This window comes from Apis cerana, linkage group LG5 (genome assembly GCF_029169275.1).
Source record: "Apis cerana isolate GH-2021 linkage group LG5, AcerK_1.0, whole genome shotgun sequence".
In the NCBI taxonomy this organism is placed as follows: domain Eukaryota; kingdom Metazoa; phylum Arthropoda; class Insecta; order Hymenoptera; family Apidae; genus Apis; species Apis cerana.
This window is the reverse complement of record NC_083856.1, coordinates 9,874,033-9,887,385: the sequence shown is the minus strand read 5'-3', so window position 1 is coordinate 9,887,385 and position 13,353 is coordinate 9,874,033. Positions and strand designations below refer to the sequence as shown.

Sequence of the window (13,353 nt, the reverse complement as noted above, 5' to 3'; positions counted from 1 at the left end):
ATCGATTTAGATTGACGAATTTTAAATATGATTGATCTAGGAGGAAGTTATAAAAATTATTTTCAAGTAAGAGATTTCAAGTAAAAAAATATCTTGTGCAATGCACGGTATCGTGAATTTTAATATATATAAATGAATTATATCGATGACAGAATTCGAATTGGTGTTGGACAATATTCAAGTTGATCGATTTAGATTGGCGAATTTTGAATAATTGAAAATATGGTTAATCTAGGAGAAAGTTATAAAAATTATTTTCAAGTAATCGTGAATTTTATGGACGAGTTATATCGATGACGGAATTGGCGTTGGACAATATTCAAGTCGATCGATTTAGATTGGCGAATTTTAAATATGATTGATCTAGGAGGAAGTTATAAAAATTATTTTCAAGTAAGAGATTTCAAGTAAAGAAATATCTTGTGCAATGCACGGTATCGTGAATTTTATATATATAAATGAATTATATCGATGACGGAATTCGAATTGGTGTTGGACAATATTCAAGTCGATTGATTTAGATTGATTAAAATTGGCGAATTTTGAATAGTTGGAAATATGGTTGATCTAGGAGAAAGTTATAAAAATTATTTTCAAGTATTCGTGAATTTTATGGACGAGTTATATCGATGACGGAATTGGCGTTGGACAATATTCAAGTCGATCGATTTAGATTGGCGAATTTTAAATATGATTGATCTAGGAGAAAGTTATAAAAATTATTTTCAAGTAAGAAATTAAGGAAATATCGTGTGCTGTGAATTTTATCAACGAGTTATATCGATGACGGAATTGGCGTTGGACAATATTCAAGTCGATCGAGTTAGATCGATTAAAATTGGCGAATTTTGAATAGTTAAAAATATGGTTGATCTAGGAGAAAATTATATTTTCGCACGAATCATTTTCAAGTAAGAAGTTAAAGAAATATCGTGAAAAAAACTACGATAAGTAAATTCAGAAATTCAAAATCTCGAAGAAAGATCACACAGAAAACTTTTTTTAAACTAAGAAATTAAAAAATAATACTACGAAATACAGAAGAAACTTTAACTACCTCTTGTTTTTCTTTACATAATAAAAACCCTCTCATAAACATAAAAAGGATAAAAATCGCGAGAGATCACCTCTTCCATCCATTTCTGAAAAGAACAATCAAACAAATACCGTAGAAAAATATCACAGAGGAAGCCTCTAACCCTTCTCCTTACGAATCTCTTCGAATCAAACCTAAAATAACCCTATATATATATACACAAAAGGATAAAAATCGGAATGGAAAACGGAACGCAACGGTGAAAAGTGAAATTGGCGATTAAAAAAAAAAAAAAAAAAAGAAAAAAAGGAACGAAGCTTAAAGAAATATTATTGTAACGCGGGAGCGCGAGGTGGATGGTAATGGCGCCCGAGGGACGAGAGGGGTAACGCGATTAGAGCGGGTGGAACGATTCGGCCAGCTTGATTTATCCGCGTACCAACGCGTTATTGCATTAGCGCCCCGGCGACGATGCCACTGGCCAGGGCATCGTCCCGGGGACGGAACCGTGGCCACCGCACAAGGTCCAGCCGTCCGTGAATCATCCCTAAGAATTATGTCTTGGACGATGGTGCCAGGACAAGCCGATTTGTCGGTAGCTCGGTAACTTCGCAACAGTTGGAGAGAAATGGAGAATTGTTGGCGAGTTTTCCCTTCTCGCTTCGACCGTGGAGGGAATCGGATCGTTCGTTTCCTCGAAGAAGGAGTTACGAGAGAAACAAAACTCTTTCTTTCGCGAAAGAAATTTTTTTCTCCTCGACAGAGAAAAGGGGAAAGAATGGAGAAGTATGATGAGCGAGTGTGGTGAGAACGGTGTTTGGATTTAACCAAAGAAAGATTTTCACGAGAGATTTCGTGAGCATTGAACTGCTTTTCAGGGTAATGAGCAATAAACAATCCACGTTTCGATGGTTCAAGTTTATATATTTTAAAGCTAATAGTATACAGTGACAATCATGTATCCAAGAACAGCCTCGACACGAGCGCCAGAATCGAATCCATTTTTCAATTTAAATTTCGCGGCTTCGAAGTTGGCACCCAAGTTTCCGTATTCGAATATCTCGCATTCGCTGCAAATTCTCTCCTCCAACCTTCCTTTACCTCCCCGAAGCTTGAGAAAAGTTTAATCGACAGGATAATTTCCAACCCCCACCTCTGCTACCCCTCTGCTATTTATATTTATATTTATATTTATATAATACTTTATATCGTATAATACACACTTCTCCCCCGTCCGAATCGTTCACTTTATACACGTCGAGACTTCCGTTTGTACTTGTCGGACACGAGCTGGCACGCGGTATCCTCACAAATTATCACGATCCTTTCAACGAACGAACAAATGATACGAATGAATTTTCCCGACCAAGATTTCCACAAATTATCGTTTCCTCTATGTATATATATATATATATATATATATATATATATATATATCGATCACCAACACTGTTCAACAACAACGGTGGCGAGTCCCAAATTAAAGTTGCCAATTTTTAAGCTAAATCTACCCATCTCTTCGATTCCAAGTTTAATCTCACGAACGAACAAAATTACTCTTACACGAGATAATCTCCCCTTTCCTCCCCTCTCCTCGATAGCATACTCACCCCCGTGGCAAAGAAAAGAGATCTGTTGAGAGGAAGAGAGGGAGAGAGAGAGAGAGATTGGTTCGTTTTTACGCGGGCCTGTCGAGTCCAAGGGCCTCCTGGTGGCGTCTCGCCTTCAACCTGAGATCGGCGATGCTGCTGTTCTTGGAGCGCGCCGCGGCCGCGGCCAACGAGGCCGCGAGGCTGAGGGGGTGGGGGGGATGGTGGCTGGCGGCGGGTGGCGGGGGCGGTGGGGGCGGGAGGCAGAAGAGGCCGCCGGCAGCCGCGTAATGGAGGACGGCCGGATCGAAGGCAGAGGCCGGTGCGGTCGTTATGTTGCCACCTGCACCCTGGATCGGGGGGTGCAACCTCAACGCGGGAAGGTAGGGCGCCACTCGACACGGCTCCAACGTGGCCGGGGGGCTGCGAGGCGCCAGCACCATTCCACCTGCAACGCCTTCCATTCCCAACCGTGCCGGTTATTTCGTGTCGTGGGTGGTGTAAGCGATTATTTTATTCTTTCATTTTTCTTTTGTTATTGTTCAGTTTAGCTATTTTAGTGAGAATGGGAGGGAAGGAATCTAAGAGTTCGTTTCCTTTCTGTATCATTCGTGTCGAAGTTGTTGGACTCTAAGCATCTACGTTAAACGACGATAATTCGATTGGAATCTTTTTAGAAGAGGGATTTTGTTGAATCGTTATTGTAGCCTCTTGGAAGGAAATAATTATAATTTGATAATTGTTCGGGTAGAAAGGTGAGTTGGTTTTACCTTTGTGCAATTGACTCTCGTGCTTGCGACACTTGGCACGCCTGTTCTGGAACCAAACTTGAACCCTCGCCTCGCTTAAACCGAGTCTCTGGCTAAGCTCTTCCCTCATGAACGCGTCGGGATAATGAGTCTCGTCGAACAATCTTTCCAACTCGGCCAATTGTTCCAAAGTGAAGTTCGTTCGAGATCTTCTCTGTTTCCCGTTCCCGTTTCCGCTGTTCCGGCAATTCGAGCCTGGAAAAAAGTATTTCAAAGGGTGATATGATTCTGGAAAGGAAATTCTGGAAAATCAATCGACCAGTTTCCTCGGCGATAATTTCTTTGACTTCGCTTCTTCCTTTTCGTTCCTTTTCAGGAATTTTTACGAGGATCTTTAAATCGCGGGGGCGGTCAAGAGGAAATTCCAAATTTAATCGCCGCATAATCGTTCACAGGTCATTTCTTCGCCCGGCGATATCAACATAAATTCCCTCCTTTTTACGAGGATCTTATTCAAATTACGCGGCGAGAAGAAGTTTCGATTAGTCGAAATCAGAGAGACGTCTCGTCGGAATACGATTTACATCTCTCTCCGTGGAAAACATTGAGAAACTCTTCTTCCTCCCCGCTGAACGGATTAACATAATTACTCCATAACATAATTTTGGATTTTTGGATAAAAAAAAGAACGAGGAATTTTCCGTATTTCATCGTATTTAAAGAAACCTCTGTGCGATAATTCGATCGAGTTACGATTTTTGAAATGTTCAAAAATTATTTCAAGAGAAAAATCAACGTTGCAGTTTATGCCAGAAAATGAAGAATTTCACGTATTCAAGTCAACGATAATTCGATCGAGTTACGATTTTTGAAATATTTAAAAATTTAAGGGAAACCAATGTCACAGTTTACGCCATAGAACATTAATTAACGCTCCAAAAATGAAGAAGATTTAGATCAGATCAACGTGCGATAGTTTTACGATTTTTAAAATGTTCAAAAATTTAAGGGAAACCAATGTCACAGTTTACGCCATAGAACATTAATTAACGCTCCAAAAATGAAGAAGATTTAGATCAGATCAACGTGCGATAATTTTACGATTTTTAAAATGTTCAAAAATTTAAGAGAAATCAACGTCACAGTTTATGCCGTAGAAAATGAAGAATTTCACGTACTCAAATCAACGATAATTCGATCGAGTTACGATTTTTGAAAAATTTAAGAGAAACCAATGTCACAGTTTACGCCATAGAACATTAATTAACGCTCCAAAAATGAAGAAGATTTAGATCAGATCAACGTGCGATAGTTTTACGATTTTTAAAATGTTCAAAAATTTAAGAGAAATCAACGTCACAGTTTATGCCGTAGAAAATGAAGAATTTCACGTACTCAAATCGATTTACGATAATTTCGATTTTACGATTTTTCAAAACAAAAATTCAAAAGATATAAACTTAGAATAGAATACGATTAACACTCCGCAAGATGAAGAATTTCCTAATTTCGACGGTATCCTTCATAATTACTCCGCTCGCAAATACTTACAAACCCAACAGTCTCTTAGAGAAAGGTCCAATTATCCTCCACCCCCCGTCAACTAATTTCTCCTGTCCATCCCAGATCTTAAAAACCGTTCGAGAAGCCTCGAAAGGAGCCGCAACTTGCTAGCCTCCGTTTGAAAAGAAGGGGAAGGGGGAGGGAGAGAGGAGGCTGCGGGATAATTAACGGGCGTACGATTTAATTAACGGCTGCTTAATGCAAAGTAACTACCTAGAAGTACTCGCGAAGGTGTTTCCAATGGGGTGTGTTTCCTTGCGGGGGTGGTCCGTGGCCTTGGTCGAGCAGGGACTGAGAGAGGGGTGGAGAGAGGGTTTGGTGGGGTGGATTAAGCGTCTCGCGTAACAGCCCTTGACGAAGGGGACGTGATTTATATAATTTAGCAAAGTGGTGAGCTACGCAGCCTTGTACAGAGTCGTTAGTTACCCTTCCATCCCCTCCTCCTGTTTAGTCCCTCTCTCTCTCTCTCTCTCTCTTTCTTTGTCTGTCTTCCCGATCGCATCTCCCTCTCTACATCCGTCCAAGATTTCTGATAAGATGGATCTTAAGAGTCTAATCGTCTCAAGATGATAATCTTTCCAATCAACAAATTGGATGATTAATAAATTTCTAAGGGTTATTTTTAGTGCACAATACGGAGAATAATATTTTTTAGGAGAATATTTTTGTTGAAATTAACCATAGTTCGACATCCTCCTCTCATTATCCCGAATCTCGTCGGTTCGTTTCGTGCTCGGGGACGAAATCTTGGGATGAAATGAAGAACGAAATTGGGAAAAAAGTTGGATGAAAAAAATAAGGGCGGGGAAAAACGAGGTCTCGATTAAAACTCGAGGAGAAGTTACAAGGATGGCCGCGATCACGATGAAGTATCCCTCTTTAATCAATTAAGCGCGCAGCTACGGTAATCCAATCGGAGGCAGAGCGGCTCTCCCCCCCTCCCCATATGTATATCCATATGTACAGCGGTTTAAAACCCCCTCCTGGTAAAATAACTCGCGCGGTTTCCGTTCTCGTTCCAATAATCCGCCCCTTCATCGCCAAACTACCCCCGCCGCTCCCTTTCACCCCCACCATCCGTCTGGATTTCTCGCTGACGATCGTTTTAACGATATCCGCCTGTTATATCTGTTGGTTCGCGATTTCATGACCGATTTCTCTCCTTTTTTCGAATTTTTCGACCTCTGATCTATCCTCTTTCTTAAAAATCTCCGTTTCACGTACTGGGATATGGATAAGAGAAAGTTGTTCTATTTTATGGAATATATATACTCACAAATGTCATGGAAATTTTTTTCCTACTTCTTTCGAACGAAAGTAAGACCCAAGATCCTTTTTTCATCACGTTCCTGACTAATAAAATCAGCAATGCAAGAGCATATCCTTTTACTCGTTAAAAAAGTAAATATGCGGGAGGAGACATGGACGAGCAGACGAACGATAGGTGCGAAGGTGGAAGGATAAAGCGGGAGATGGAACGGAGAGGAAGGAGGGAGCAATAGTGGAAACCCTCGTGGAGAAGGCGAAGCAATCACACTCGGACACGAGGGGCCGCTAATTCGATTACTAAGAGCGCTGCCCTCTTGGCCTGATCCCCAGCACCAGGCTGACTGGCGGCCTCCGCTTTTCTCTCCCTTTCCAAACGAGTCGAGATATCGCGGCCATCAGCCGTATAAAAGCGTCGGGACAACTCTGGTTAACAACCTCTTCCCTCCAGTTTTTTTCTCGCGTGCGCGTTCTAACTGCATATGCCACTCCGTCCCATGTTTTCGTGAATTACTTGTTGGAGAAGGAGCGAGGGAGGAGAAAGTGAAGGGAGATCCTTGGAATTTGAAATAGCGTGGAGTATTACGATGTTGAAAGATCGAGGTTACTATAAGTGTAGCTAATAAATGTTAAACATATACCTATTTTTACTACCAGTCAAAATGACTGCGATTTATATTAAAGAAAAAATGAAATCCGTGATATTTAATACTTTGATGTACTCGTAAAAGTCATCTTATTTTTCAGACAGGAAAATATTTAAAAAAAAAATTTCTGAAAGAATAATAAAACCAATTTGACTGATTAGAAAATTCGAAATTGTTTCGTTACTTCATCGTCAAATTTTACATACTCTAAATTTTGGATTATCCTTCCCCACTTTCTATCTCTTTCTTCCTCAAACTAACGTGAAAATATATTCAATATTTTTATTAATATATCGTACGATTTAATCGATCTTAATCTATTAATACAATTATTTGCGAAGAAAATATTCCATGAAAATGTGAGTATAAGAATCAATGAATCGATGCCACATCCGATAAGATTATTTTTTTTATAAATATACGAACCAAAATTACTAATAAAGAGCCTATTAAAAACGAATGCAACCCCGCCCACTTGTTACTTGGAATCAAATTTGCATAATTCAAATTCCATCCGCGTCGAAAACCTGTCCAGGAAAAGATTCACGAGCCGAGGATTGGCCCGATAAATAACTGTGGGGAGAAAAATTCAAAAACTTAGGGAGTCGTAAACTCGCGTGGAAGGGAAGGGAGGGGGGAGACTTTGACCAGGGGTCAAATACGGCGGGTGGCGGTAAACGCCGATGGCCATTTGGGAGACGCGTGTGCGCGACTGCTCTCTTTCTGCGACGATATTTGTTACGTCGCGTCGTTCCTCCACGGCCGTGAAATATCGCGGCCGTCCCTTCGTGACTGTCCACGGACAGTGTCGCGAAATCGTCCAATTGAATCGATTGGAATCGAATCGTTTCACTTCTCCACGAAATTGGAAGGAACTCGGGGAAATATTAACACGGCGCTCTGCTCGCTCAAGCAGTATTTCTGAACGTTCTAAACAAAATATACATACCATATATGTATATTGCAATTTTTAAAGTATTTATAAAGCATTCTTAAATATCATCGTATATCTCTTATACATCTATTTATCATATAGGCTTTGTTACACTTTAACTATTATTTATTAAATCGATTAATTATTCTTTACTTTACGAAACTTGAATAATGTTTCAATAATATTCATAATTTGCAATTACGTCTGGTTTTTCTTTTTTCCATCGGAAAACTTTAGATTTTACATCTTTTGTAAGAATTTCCTCTTCCTTCTTTTCCTATTGTTTTTATTCCTCGATTAATTCCTTCGAATCGAAAAAACGAGATGTCTCGTACGCAATGTGTCGTTGTTTTCCTCCCGCGAATAAACGTCTCTTTGCACTCAAGAAATAACGTAACGATTCGATTCATTGGTCTTGGACAAATATCTCATTACAAAAATTATCTAATTCGTAAGATTTAAAAACTCTTCTACATACTTCATCCTTTCCCAGCCCCCTTCTCCCACAACCGCCCGCAAAAGAAGCCTGAGAAAGAAATAAAAGGAGGAATCGAAGTTTCAAAGCTCGTAATTCACGAAAAAAAGCGCGGAGGGCTCGGATGGAAGAATGGCGGACAATGCGCGGGAATAAAAAATGCAATCGACAAAGCGTTACACAGAGGGCGGTTAAATTGGACGGAAGGTCTCGGATGGAAAATGGAGTTCGAAAAAAAAGCGAAAAAAACTGACGCGTTCAAAGGTAACCAAAATGCCATGGTTGCTTCCTCGCCGCGATAACTCTGGCGTCTATTGCGGCCGGAAACTCGCATGAATTTATGGTTTAATATGCGGCCCGCCGCGTTAGTTGTGTACGCCCCCTAACACGCTCGCCTCCGCTGGATGGAGAAAAAGGGAAAGAGAGGGAGGGAGAGAGAGAGAGAGAGGTTCCATTCTCTCGGGGGTCCATAACTTTTCCCGATTAAGCGCAAATCAAAAAGCAATCTGCTCGGCCGGCAGCCATCGGACGCGGCCAAGTAGAAGCATAAATAACGGCTGAGTTTGAGAAGAAGCGGCGAAGAAGCGGGTGGGAAATCGTTTTGGTTTTTTGAGAGAGAGAGAGAAGGAATCGTGTCTTTTTAGCGAAAAGACTTTCTTTCGTTATTTATTTCGTCCTTTTATTTAACCCGCTTTTGGTGTTGTTGAGGTATCGTGTGACTGGAGATTGAAGATCGGTGATTAATTATCGGTGGTTACTGTAGCTGGTTACGTTGGGATTACGATGTTGGGTAAAAATCGAGTTATCGAAGTTATTCAAGTGGACGTTGTTGGATCGGAGATTGAAGAGGAGAATTATAAGTTGAAATTGAATATTTTTATCATCGAGTGGATATCGTTGGAACTGTGTTATTGTGAAACGTATCGGAGAGAAAATAAGTATGAAACGATTTGGTATTCTTGTCATTATGCAAATTGAAGCAATAGTGTTCATATTCGAGCGGATATTGAAGATTGAACGGAAAGTGTGCAATAAGATGGCATCCAAATGGATATTGCGAATTGGAGACGAAGTTGAAATATAACGGGATAAATTAAGAAATGGAGAAATAACAACTTAAAGTCGATATTCTTGGGTAATATTATGGAGGGAATTTTTATGGAGAATGTCTCTTATAACTTGGAACAAATGCAATGTTTGACGAGGCCAAAAGCTGAGAGACAGACGATTCGAAAGGAGAAATCTAACTAATTAATCTGAAGCAATGTTGAAATTTTCTGAAATATTTGGAGAATCGATCGTCGAGATGGAAGGTCGCGACAAAGGAGGATGACAGGCAGGAAGAAGAAAAGTGCAAGTGGTGGTCGGTGAACGGTCGTTATTGAAGTCGACTTGGCATCTTGGGTAAAATTGGAGGTCGGTGATCGTTACGTTGTGAACGGTCAGCTATTCCCAATCACTTCTGAGCTTTATTGGACGACGTGTTGAATTATAAACGAAGATCGAACCCTCCGACGATACGTGCCCGAGGTTCCTGACCTTCTTACCATCGAAACACACAACGAACACCATCTTTAAAACCTCTCGTAACGCCAATCGTATCATTCCAGGTATAAAGTATTCAAAATAATATTCCTCGAAAAAATGATAACAAATATTCTCCCTTTTCTAGCAACTAGATGAACAATTTCTACGTTGCATTTGCAACTCGATATTTTCATCGATATGCTTAAGATATTTTATTTGAAATGATCGAAACAAACTCGTAAATATAAAATATTTGTATTTGCAATTCGATATCCTCGGCAATTAATTTAAGATATTTTATCTTGAATACAAACGAGTCAATACAAACCAACAAAAAGTATTTAAAATAATTAGAATTCTCCAATCACTTTTCTCTTATTAAACCTCTCATAACCCAAATCGTAGATACAAAAATATTCAGAAATATAATTATTCCACGTACTCCAAAAATATTCTCTCTTTTCAAGCAATAATTATTAATATTATTAATATATTTTTCTATGTTTAATTTGCAATACTCGATGTAGCTCAAGATATTTTATCTTGAAAATAGAAAGGAACAAAAAATATTTAAAATAATTAGAATCCTCCAATCATTTTCCTATTATTAATATTTGTTCAAAATCTCTCGTAACCCCAATCGTATCGTTGTAAATACAAAATATTCAGAAATAAAAATATTCTCTCTTTTCAAGCAACTAGAAAAATAATTATTAATATATTTTTCTATGTTTAATTTGCAATGTAGCTCAAGGTATTTTATTTTGAAAATAGGAAGGAACAAAAAATATTTAAAATAATTAGAATCCTCCAATCATTTTCCTATTATTAATATTTGTTCAAAATCTTTCGTAACCCCAATCGTATCGTTGTAAATATAAAATATTCAGAAATATAATTATTCCACATGCTCCAAAAATATTCTCTCTTTTCAAGCAACTAGAAAAATAATTATTTTTCTATGCTTAATTTGCAATACTCGATGTAGTACTCAAGATATTTTATCTTGAAAATAGGAAGGAACAAAAAATATTTAAAATAGTTAGAATCCTCCGATCATTTTCCTCCTCGAATACTTTCTTAAAACCTCTCGTATCATTGTAGATATAATTATATTCCAGAATATAATATAATTGTTAATATATTCCCTCACCTTTGCCACTTTCCTCCTGCATCAACGACTTCGAAACCTGCGACTGTATCTTCAAATCGGAGGCTTTCGCATCGTTGGAAGCGTGATTCTTCAATTCGATGCAGTTTTCAGGACTGGCCGACCGATCTCTGGAGATGGGTGGGGGCGATGGGCTGCATCCCAACAATTTCCTCACGGAGAGCTTCAATTCGGGCGTCTTGAGGGGCGGTAGGGCGTCGGTTGCGTTAATCGCGTCCTTCGCCTCCTTGCTCTTGGTCGTGACCGAGAGGTCTTCCGGTTGGAGGCGGCCTTCCGGCGACGGCGGCTCGTCCACGCTGCTCCCCTCGACGCTCGACGGATCCTGGACTGATTCGCGTGTCGCAGCGCCGACATCTGGACAACCATTGCCGGTAATCAGTTTCTCTGCGCCGCAGTTCCTCTCGAAACGTCTTTCGAAAGAAGAAATTTCTTTGGAATGAAACGACGGGGGGAAGGAAATTCGTCTCGCAGAGGATTGGAAGGAAAGAGAAAACTGCGTTGAAGAAGAAGAGATTTTTGAAGATTTCGAGAATTTATATGATTAGATTAGATTCGAGGATGTTTGAAATGTTTCGTGGACGTTTAAATAGTGGTCGGATGCTAGAGAGCATTCGAAAAGTAGTAAGTTGAAGCGTCAAATTGCAAAGAGTTTGCTTTCAAATTGAGGATTCACCAACTGTTTGTTTGACGATCATTTTAGAGGTAGAAGAGGCACGTTCGCGATATTCTTGGGGACAAATAGTGGGAAGCGAATCGTGCATGAGGATCAATTGATTACCGAACTCACTGAATAGGAAAAACGATCGCATCGGAGAGATCTGTTGGAACTTTTCTCACAAGAAGACAAGAACGTAACTGCGCGAAATACTTTCTTCCTTTCTTTTCTCTTTAGATTCTTTTAGAGCCTTTCTTTATTTCCGCACTAATCGACAATTGATAATTCCAAAGGAAAAAAAATGGAATTGATTTCTCTTGTGGAACAACAACTTCATGTATGTATGCAAACTCTGTCGTCTCGATGCCATTCATATTACGAATATTTGAAGAGTATTTGATTATATTTGAAGAGTAAAAAAAGTGTTTCGACGCAATTTATTTCTCTTGCTAACCAAACTCCCCCAACTTTGTCGTTCAAGAGGATACAGATATTCATGTACCTCCAAAACCTACTTCCAAAACCTTCACGTTCCTTCGATCATCTTCCACCATCGCGGAACAACCACATCCACCCACACAATCTTTGTGTTTCGCACTTTCGATCGATCATCCACCCACCCACACTAAACACTGAACCGAGTCCCACCACGTGACGAAGAACCGTTTCGAAACCAGGAAATCACCAACGAAGAGCAAACAATAATCTCGAAGGGAGGAGAAAACTCGAAGATCGGGAGATCTCGAAAAGAGGAGAGGAAAAAAAAAGAAAAAACTCTCTTGAAAATGATATATATGAAAACGTACTCGATTCGTTCTCCGCAGGATCCCCGAGCAAATGCGCGACACTCAGGGTGATCCTCGCGGAGGGTGGCCGTTCGGTGGTTGTCCTGCATGCCGCGTGTTCGCCAGCCGCGTTGTCGAAGCTCTTGGAGACGAACTGGGCGAGCTGCTCCATCCTCGCGGAGAAGACTCGCGCGACGACGCGGCACTCGCGTCGACCTCGTCGCCGAGGACGGAGAGCACCTCGAGGGGGTGCACGGTGGTGGTTCTAGGTGGTAGCCTTGGCGCTCGGCGTCGCGACGCCACGCGTCCCTCAGGACGCCATTCGGACGCCGGCCAATCCGCACCCTCGTAGGCGTTTCCGCTACGCCCTCGCCTCTTCCTCTCCCTCGCCCCTCCCGTTTCCACCACCGTCTACCTCCACCCCCAACCCCGGCTCAAACCCCCACCGCCCCTAAACCGACCCTCATTAGCATTTGCGCCCGCTTTTCCACCCGCGAAGCGCAAACTACCCACCTACCGATAGCCCTGCTCGCTGCTATGTTGCCTCTCGCTTGCTTCTCCGTCTCTCTCTTCGCTTCCCAACTAACACCTTACTTCCCGGCGTGTCTCTCTCTCTCTCTCTTTCTCGCGTTCCTCTCTTCGTTTCGCGAACTAACACCTAGCGATAGCCCAATTCCATCCACTGGCCACCGTTTCGACGTGTCTCTCCTTGTTTCGCAAACCGAAATATCCATTGCTCGGTTTCCTACGTTGGCCGTTTGGATGCGAAAGTCTACGTCTCCGTTCTGTTTACGCGTTTCTCTGTCTTTTGCGAATAACCATCCAGCGATATAACGCTTACTCGTGTTGTGTTTCAATGTATCTCTGTTTCTCTCTTTGTTTCGCAACTATAGCGATAGCCCAATTCCCTGGCTAGTCACCACTTTCGATGCGTGTCTCTCTTATGTTTATGCGTT

At 40.9% G+C, this 13,353-nt stretch overlaps 1 protein-coding gene across 1 annotated transcript; it reads right to left on the bottom strand.

Moving 5' to 3' along the window:
* Window positions 1-214: 214 nt before the first annotated feature.
* Window positions 215-12,641, bottom strand: LOC133666100 (short stature homeobox protein 2-like). The gene is made up of 4 exons (XM_062075099.1): window positions 12,419-12,641; window positions 10,940-11,311; window positions 3,396-3,629; window positions 215-3,082 (listed from the first exon to the last, which is right to left on the bottom strand). The coding sequence occupies exons 1-4, from the start codon at window positions 12,567-12,569 to the stop codon at window positions 2,715-2,717; spliced, it is 1,125 nt and encodes a 374-aa protein (XP_061931083.1). The 5' UTR covers window positions 12,570-12,641; the 3' UTR covers window positions 215-2,714.
* Between the last annotated feature and the right edge of the window lie 712 nt (window positions 12,642-13,353).